Genomic DNA, 9306 nt, shown 5'->3' on the forward strand with positions numbered 1-9306 from the left:
TTGAATGTTTTAAAATTATTTGTCCACAGTCTTAATTTCCTCCTGAACACACATGACAAAGCCTCATTTACATACAGACAGTGCCAATGCTGCTCATACCTTTCATGCATTTCTTTAGCTTCTCTCTCTTTCCTTTTAATTTCAAGTTCAGCAAAGAGCTTCATCGTCTGTTTATACACAGCTTGTTTGAACTGTAAGAAACAGAACAAGTGGTAATGCACTTTGCAGCATCTGTTTTGCACTGGGCCTTAAGCTTTGCTGGTTTAATAGCCCTGTGTGCTAGATAAGAAAGAAGCTTCATCTGAGACCCATAGTAAGGGGCACGAATAACACAGTGTTGCAGGAAAGTCCAACTCACAGGACTCAGAGTTCATGCATTTCCACAGAACTCTGCAGGACTCAACATGCAAGGAGGCTAGTCCAACCTTCTTGTATTGGGGGCACAATTACCCTGTTCTCAGGATGGCCTTCATGAGCACCTGCAGAGCAAGATGAGCAGTATGTTGCTGTATAAAAACTCTTTGCTCCAGCTCCAATTCCAGCATTATATTCTGGAATTCAGAAGCAAGTACCGCTTTCACATTTCAGCTGGCGAGAAAAGTAAAAATGCAAACAGAAGAAAGAGTATGAGGGGAGATGGCACTATTCCACAAAGTACCTTCCCCCAGCATTTTCTTCCAAACCAAAGTTAAGATCATCTAAGCTTAGTATCAGGGCTTGCATGCGACTGCCAGGTGACAGTTTTATTATCAAGAGTCCTTGGAATATGACCCTGCAATGCCCAGTCTAGAATGTTCAGACTCTTTGAACAGAACCAAAAATATTTGCTCTCATGCAACTTACTATTTCTGGATCATCTTCTTCTACGTCGGTGGGTTTGCCTTCCTTCTTCAACTGCTTTTTTTTTTCTTTTACCTAAGGAAGATTATGCTAAGGTAAAAAATGGACTCCCCAGGCATCTCATGGGGATTCCTTCTTACAGTCCAACTGAGTCAGCAGCCCTCATATGCACACATCACGGGAGGGGGGGGGCGTGTCTCAGAGCGACAGTCAGACTTTATCCTGGATTTGCATTTTATCTAAAATCTTGCAGCTCTCAGCCTACAGACATGCAGACGTAAGTGAACCCCATTTATTTAAAGGGCCACTGTTCAACAGTCCCCAATTGTTTTTATTCACACTTAATATGCCTCATCTGCAGCACTAAGAAGTTTGCTTTTTCCTCATTCTACTGAGAAGCTTGTTACACCAGCCAGCAGGCAAACGCTGTTCTAAACCAAAGGACACACTGTTCCTCCAACTGGGGAATGCATACTCCTGTGATGAACTTCAAGAGAATGAGAGAGGAAGGGATGGGAAAGCAGAAAAAGGAAAAGGAAATTAAATGGAAGAAAAAGATGAAAAAAAATAAACAACTTATGATATTTCTTTGGTTGCTGAAGATGATACAGTGCAACTGTCCTTGAAACAAAACCATATGGGTACACAGCAGTATAACAAACCTAAAAAGGGTTATAGAACCCAAAAAAGTCTGAGAACTACTGATTTAAGGCCTCAGAGTTTCCTCTTGCCTGTTTTTCAAGCTATTTGTGTGTTACATGACCTGTACGACTGAGTGTAAATCAAGCTTCCAGCATCCTTCTTTACCTTCCAGGACATTTTCCCTAAACCCATGGGTCCCACAACATGTTATTCTCTCACCACCAGCTGTTCTCCAAATTTAATCCGTATCAATCATTCATAGTTTCAAAAATTTTAAGCTCAGATCATGTGGCCTGACCCTGATCACAGGCCGTCACATTTCACTCAGCTATCCCATATTGGTCCCAACAACTTCTGTTTGAATAAAGCTTAGTTTTGTGCACGCAGCTGAACTATGGCTCGAGGCACAATTCTGTCTGGAGTGTGCACAGCTCAGTCACTCTGATGTCTTATGCATCCACAGTGTTATACAAGTAAACAGCAACAAATCCCAGAGCATCAAATAAGGTCACTACCCCAGTCTTTCCCCACTGCTGGTTTTACAGGCATGGAGTACTTACAGTATGTTCCACATATTCTTTTCCTGCCTGTATCACATCCAAGGCCCTCTTCTTTTGCTCTCCATCCAGTAGTAACTTGTATGCTTTGTCCACGGCTAGCAAAACAGACAGAAGTTAAGCAAATCTGCAAACATGTTCATAAGACACTACATATCCATAAAGATTCTTTGCTAGCAGAATCCAATCCAATCCCCTTCTCATGCCAGCAGGTGCATAAACCAGAGATATTAATACAGGGGAACAGGTCAATTTATTTTCCTTTACAGATCACATAAATCAGTCACAACCTGAAGTCAAATGAAATGCTGCTAGCTTCTTATGACAGAGATCATCCACAGACCTCCTTCAGGGATTAATACATGTATAATTCCCAACAAGTGATTGGATTTCACAGTCTAAGGCAGTTTTAAGCTGCATGTCTCCTACTAACTTCCGTGTAGAGAACAGGGCTAAAAACCACTCAACACTGATATTTTCTGCCCAACCCACAGTTCATATAGTGTAATAAATTAAAGAAGGTCCCCTAGGTCTGACCTATGAACAAACTGGCCCTTTCTTAGATTGTAGCAAAGCTATTACTACCACCTAGAGGATATCTGCCTTCTCTATGAGCAGCAATTAGCAAGCAGAGTTATGTCTCCCTCCCTTCTAAGATCTGCATTTAACCCCCCTTCTGCCTTCTGGGGTTCCTCACCATCCAAGGAAGAGAACAGTCTTCTGACTTTATGCAACAGAAAAACCAGCTAAGCGCTTTAGTACTGTACTAAAACATGAGTACAATATGGCCACATACAGTTTTCTATACAAAGCTGGCAGCAACCTTACCTTCAAAGGCTTTCTGGGCTCTTTCAGAATCATCTTGATTTTTGTCAGGATGTACCAGTATAGATAACTACAAGAAAATGTGCCATTAGACCAAAATCAATTTTATATGGACTGTGTATATGGAGTACTAGCAATGTTAGTCTGAAATCAGGCAGAGGGCAGGGCAGAGTTGCACTTTATAGACCAGGGGTGCTTGCAGGCTGCAAAAGGATTTTATCTGCCTCACGGCAGGTCCCTTAGCCTTGCCTGGTGCAGACATGGGGGCAGCATGAGCTCTGGCACAAGCAGTGGGTCCCACCACCCCCAGGTAAGCAGCAGGGCTGCAGTGGTGTGCCAGCTGGACTCCACTTTCTGGCAGCCCCAGCAGCAGCAGCTCCCTTCCGGTTCCTGTCACTAGTGTTGCTGCCACCAAGCTCAGCCTTATTGTCCAGGCACCCTGGCCAGTCTGCCCCACACCCACCACTGGGGGCGCTAGACAGAGTGGGCAGGCAGGGTCTTCATGGAGACAGGCCAGGACTCCCACAGGCAAGGCAGACTCAGTCGGGTGGATGGGATGGGGCCACAGGTGGGTGGGGAGTGGCGTCTGGGAGCAGAACAGATGGGCGGGGCCAGAGCCTGGGGCACAGCCATGATCCCGCTGCTTGTACATCCCTGCAATGGATGCCAGGTCTGAAAGCAGGGGCTAGTGGGAAGTAGATCACAGCTCTGACCCACCACTGGACTGTCACCGCTCCAATATCCCAGTCCCAGCCCTGCCCACCTATCCTGCTCCCAGACACTGCTCTCTGCCCACCCACAGCCCCATCCCATCCGCCCAGCCAAGTCTGCCCTGCCCACAGGGATCGCAGGCCGAGCCAGTCTCTGTGAAGAGGTGACAGCACAGGGCTGGGGCCCGAGACAGTTCAATCCCCTCCCAGGTCTAGTAATATACAACCTAAGGAGCTTTGGTGAACTGCTGCAGACTGGGGGTGAGGAAGGGGTTCTGACCCGCCCTGCAACATCTCACCAAAACTCCCTAAATGGCCCTCCAGCCCAAACAGTTGCCCACTCCCATTACAGACCAACTAATTCAGAGATGTATAAGCTTTTGTAAACAACAGCTTACTTCATCAGATGCATGCATCCTTGCATGGGATATCAAATCAATCAATCACTTGCATAAAAGATTGTTATAAAGATGAATCTGAAAACTTATGCTTCCCACCCCCAACTCTTTACTTGTCACTTTCCTCGGGCTTGTCTACATGTTCCTGGAAGTGTGGTGCCATAAATGGGACACTATTCCAGTTGAAGCCTCACCAGCATCTAGTAAAGTGGAAAAACTCTCCGGGGTCTTACATAGAACATTTCTGTTAAGAGTCTCAGAATTAGAACTGTACATTTTTCAGTAGCATCATGTTGCTGACTTAGTCTGTGGCCCACAATAATCCCAAAATTCTTTTCTGTTGTGCCACTGCCTGGTCACTTATCTCCCATGTATTTGTACATTTCATTTCTCCCTTTTAAGCATAGTACTCTGCATTTCTCTTTACTCAATTTCATTGTGTTAATTTTTAAGCCATTTTGTCTATTTCTCAAAACAACTGCGAATTCTGGTCCTGTTCTCTATCCTAGTTCTACTGCTACAATGCCCCCTGACTATCAGCTCTAGCTGTTATGTATTTGTAAAAATTTACTGCACACGGGCATTGACAACTTTCAGATACTCAAAAGTTCAGTCAATTCAGAATAAGCTTCCTTAGGAATAAGATCATGCCTGGCTTCTCAGTGAGGAGTTCAGCTGCAAGGCCAACAAGAGTTACATACCTGCCGGAACCTCTTCTTTATTTCTTCTTCTGTGGCCTCAGGATCCATCTGCAGGACCTAGAAGAGCCCACAGCAACAGGTTTCATGAGAGGCCTGTTCCCTGCAGCCTAGCCTATAATGTCTCTTTCACTGGCATATGGGTAGAGACAAAGACACTAAATCCTGACCAGTATCTCCAGTATAAGTCTTGGCTGGGGGTGGTGCATGCTATTCTAGGGAGCTCTAGTCTAGTCTATACTAGGGACCATTCTACGCTCCAGCTGAGCCCGCTTAGATATACAAATAGTAGCATAAAAGCACCTTTATCTCATAGTCTTGCAATAGAGATCAACTTGGTTGAAACAGTCAATGCTGCTTATGTGGAGAAACACTTGCAGATTAATTTTCTATCATGAGTATTATACCTATCTTAGGATTGATTAATCTAACAATTGATCTAGTTTGCTCTACTTTTACACTTAATGCTTCTGTTTAAACTCTCTCTTTTAAGCAAAGACAAACTGGAAAGTTTTACTGTTTAGCTCCTTTGTGCTAGTCCAATGGCTCGAGGACTGGAGATCTAGCAAAGAAAGCGTCCCCTTGACATGCAGGGGAATATAGGAATGCTCCCACCTACCAAATAGAAGAAATAGGGAGATGCAGCATTAGCACAATTCTGAAGGATGCAGATGGCACAAGGGAATAGGTACAAAAAAACCAAAACCAAAAAAACACTGCTTATTGACTCCCTCCAATGAGAAAGGAGGAAGTCTGGCCCCGTTGTAAAGATGCTAGCTTGGAACCTGGAAGATCTACATGTATTTCCCTGCTCTAGTCCTGCCATCCTGGTTGGGACCCACAGAGGAAGCATGCTGGTTCTACCAGATTACAAGTAATCTGCAGTTCTTCTCACATCATCAACACTGTTGTGATGGGCACAAAATCAATAACTCCAAAGAACAAACCCAATGTACTGATAAGGTTTCATGCAGCTTTCTGAACAACTGATCTACTTTCCAAGTGTTAGGACTTTCCACAGGACTATTCTGCAGATCACCCTGGCAAACAGTGCAAGGAGGCCTCATTTGCTTCTCAGAACATAAAAGGCTGAGAATCTGAGGCCAGAGAAAACTAGAAGGTGAAAGAGAGGTCCTAAGAAGGGCTGGCTAAGAAGAAAAACTAGGCTAACGTTTGCATTGCAAGTACAATTCTCTTTCAGGACTTTGTTACACAGCATGCGCATGGTGCATTAGATCAAAACAGGACTCTCACCTATGTATACATCAGACAGCGATCATTTAAAACATCACATGCAAGGAAACTTGAATGCATTTACTTCTTTGCAAATTATGTAACTTCATGCTAAGGTAAAACGGATTACTGAGCCTTGCTTTTATTTCAGATATCCAAAATAAAACGCACAAACAGTAAATAGTGACAAAAGCAACATTCTGTTAAAATTAGAGGCAAATCTGCCAAGTCTGTCAGTGCCATAATATGAGTGAAATCTACTAAGAGGCGTAGCTCCCATTGAGAGTGCAAGGAACATAATGACACATCCTTGCCCTTGCAATCAGGGCCTACACTGAATGAATTTTTCAACAACAAGTACACAGCCAACAGACATAGGAAGCTCCTTGAGTAAGAGAAAGTCAGAGAAGAGGAAGAGTGCTCAGACTTACTTCAAAAGGGTTGAGGTTGAAATAAGAGGATCCAGGACGGGTCAGCCTATCAATCTGGTTTTTTGATGTTAAAACAGAGTCTCGCTTTTCAATCTGCTTCACCTGGAGAGAAGGACAAAGTTATTACAGCATAATGAATTATACTCTTGTGTAGTGACCATGACAGGGGGCTTTGCTGAGAGGTAGACGAGACACCCGACCCCAACTCAGGCCTGTAGTCATCAATTCAGTGGGGACATTTCCTTATATAAGAATTAGCTAGACTCATTTGTCATCCTTTTACACTTTGATGTTGTACAACAGCATTTCTCAACCTGTGGATCATGACCCAAAAGTGGGCTGTAAGAATATATGAAAGGGTCATGAACAAACTTTAAAAATGGATTCTCCTTTAAAGCAGAAAAAAAAGAAGTGGGAAACCATGGCTTTTCCCTTGCAGGCTGGCAGAGTTCTAGCCTGCCAGGGGCTGCTTGGGGCCCTCCATGCCCCACACCTCACACTGTGGGGGCTGTGGCCGGGGGCAGGGGGTTGGACAGAGGGGTACTGGGCTGGGACTGTCCATCGATGGTTACAAATGGATCCTCGTACAAAAGGTTGAGAACCACTGCTATACAGCACTTGCTCTATTTACCATCCCTGTTGCCTTTCTACTATAGGAGTTCAGAAACTGCTTTTGCTTCTGTCTGCGGCTTCCCATTAAGGAGAGGTGCCATCCTCCACACTGCACCCAGTTCTTGGGTGTCCCACCAGTACTGCCTTCTGCACTCTCTAATCTACATAAACTCTCTCAGGCTTTAGGTCCTTACAGACCTATGCAGGTTTAACAGGGATATTTTAAAGGGATTTAGTAACACTGCTGCAAGTTCCTGTGCAGATATTTTGGGTTGAGTGATTTTCAGTTAGCTGACTTTCCTTCCCCGCAGGATTAAGTTAACCCGAAGTAATCATTCCACTACATGCTTCTATTGGCCTAACTGACTCTGCTGAAAAGGTGCAACAGTCACATAAAAGAATGGGGAAGAAGGGAAGAAAACCCCCTTAAGCATTAGTGGGATGACAGATTTCCAAGACTCGGCTAAGCAGAGGAGTGGAACAACAAACTCGACACACACAGTGCTTGCAGGGTCATGCATGAAATCTCTTTCAGCACACGAGATGCCTAACTAGGTTATGGTAGGAGAGAAGAGCCATATGAAAAGTACAATTATGGCTTTACATTATGGCTTAAAATGCTGCATGTGAACTGCACCTACTTGCAACATGCACTGGGATGGGGGCGGAAAAAGCCACCTTAAGATAAAGGAGGAAAAAAATCCTGGCTCTGAAACTGTCTAGGTTACTGTGAGGTCCCCAAAAAAACTGCCATTTACTCGTCAGACCACAGAACCACCTTGCCCAGTCTCCTGTCATGCTGTAGATGCTGAACAAGAGAGTGAGCTGAGTCTGACCATGGCTTTTCCCCACTGCTCTGCTCTCACTCACCTAGGGTGTGTGCACGTACTAAAGCAACTTAAAGTAAGGTGACTTAACTACATTGGCTTAAGCCACATCACAGTGTACACATGTACAGCCCCTTGACATGGCAGCCACCGTCTGAACTATCGTAGCTTCCAGCATCCAAGGTCCAGGGAAGGTCTGCTTCAGAGGCTGGGCCCCTCGTTCCCCGGCTCAGCAGCCACCAATGCCCCTTTCCTCCAAGGCTGCCTCTGCTCTTTCGTGAGCCCAGCTGAAATGTCAGCTGCTACCACATCTGGTGGCAACGCACTCCACGCCTGGATGACAGACGCCACGCAACAAAAAACTACCTCATCACCTACTCCTTCCCTCCTCAGACCCCTAGTGCTCATCTTGGGAGAGAGTTGATAATAAGTCTCTATCCGTTCGCCATTTAGTATTTCGTAAATCCTTATCGGGTCCCCCTCTTCCGAGCTGAACAGGTCTCTCGACTCCCCCTGCACGACAGCCGATTACCCCGCCGCCACCATGGCACCAACCCGCGTTGTGGTTTTTTCTGGATCCCCCTCAAAACCCCGCTGCTGTCACGAGCGGGGGTTGCAGCGCGAGCCTGCCAGGCCCGCCGACCCCAGCCCCGGCGGGCACGGAGGAGCCTCGGGCCCGGACCAGAGCAGTAGGGGAATGCGCAGAGCTCGCTCAGGGCCATTCCCCACGGCTTCCAGCGCACAGCCCGGCCCCGCCGCCTTCCCGGCCCCGCGCCGCGCCGCTACCTCGGTGTAGAAGGTGAGAAACGCGTCCTCGGCGGCGACCCCCGCCCCACGCTCCGCCGGAGCCGCCATTGCTCGCACCACGTGACGCGGGCGCCCTCCCCACGTGACCCCCAGGACCCCGCCCCGGTGGCGGCGCGTCACATGACGAGCGTCACAGAGCCCCGCCCCCGACCGCTGCTTTTCCCGCCCTGCTCCGGGGCTTACCGGAGTCAACAGCAGGCGGTGGAGCTTCGGGGCTATGTGGCTCGTGCACTGCGTCCCGCCCAGTCAGACCTTGGGGCGTTTATTTGTTATTTATTTATTTCAGCTCCCAGCAGGCAGCCGACTTCCTAATGCCTACTGACTTGAATGTCAACTCAGAGTGATAAAGGGATGCTACTGCCCCCCTTAGGGAAACAATTCATGGAGCCAAGATGGGAACCACAGAGATGCACTAAAAAGATTTTTGCTACTTGTATTCAGTAACCAATGGCAGTAGTATGTTGCCATCCTCTATCTGGAGCAGCAACTAGAAGGGGCTGGGCAAAATCAATATCTACTTTGAAAACTGCAGCTGCATTAGAACAGAGGTGTCAAACATACGGCCCATGGGCCAGATACGACCAGCACACCAGGCTACCACTGGGCCACCAGAAGTTGGGGGACATGGTCTGCCACCAAATTTGTGGCCCTTCAGCTTCACTGCCTTGGCTGTCAGTGGTAAGCTTGGCTCACTGCCACAGCACTCCCAGTCTGCACTACAGACCA

General features: G+C 46.7%; 1 protein-coding gene across 1 annotated transcript in view; it reads right to left on the bottom strand.

Annotated features, from left to right (window-relative positions):
* DNAJC8 (DnaJ heat shock protein family (Hsp40) member C8) overlaps positions 1 to 8667 on the bottom strand; it is a 17906-nt gene extending 9239 nt beyond the window's left edge. The window contains exons 1-7 of the mRNA XM_019512189.1: positions 8560 to 8667; positions 6335 to 6436; positions 4674 to 4730; positions 2868 to 2934; positions 2043 to 2137; positions 844 to 915; positions 100 to 191 (exon numbers count right to left, since the gene is read on the bottom strand). Of these exons, the coding sequence (XP_019367734.1) occupies positions 100 to 191; positions 844 to 915; positions 2043 to 2137; positions 2868 to 2934; positions 4674 to 4730; positions 6335 to 6436; positions 8560 to 8628 (554 nt within the window). The 5' untranslated portion in view covers positions 8629 to 8667. The remainder of the gene's footprint in view (positions 1 to 99; positions 192 to 843; positions 916 to 2042; positions 2138 to 2867; positions 2935 to 4673; positions 4731 to 6334; positions 6437 to 8559) is intronic.
* Positions 8668 to 9306: the final 639 nt, after the last annotated feature.

This window comes from Gavialis gangeticus, unplaced genomic scaffold (genome assembly GCF_001723915.1).
Source record: "Gavialis gangeticus isolate Ggan-Ray unplaced genomic scaffold, GavGan_comp1, whole genome shotgun sequence".
NCBI classification, from domain to species: domain Eukaryota; kingdom Metazoa; phylum Chordata; order Crocodylia; family Gavialidae; genus Gavialis; species Gavialis gangeticus.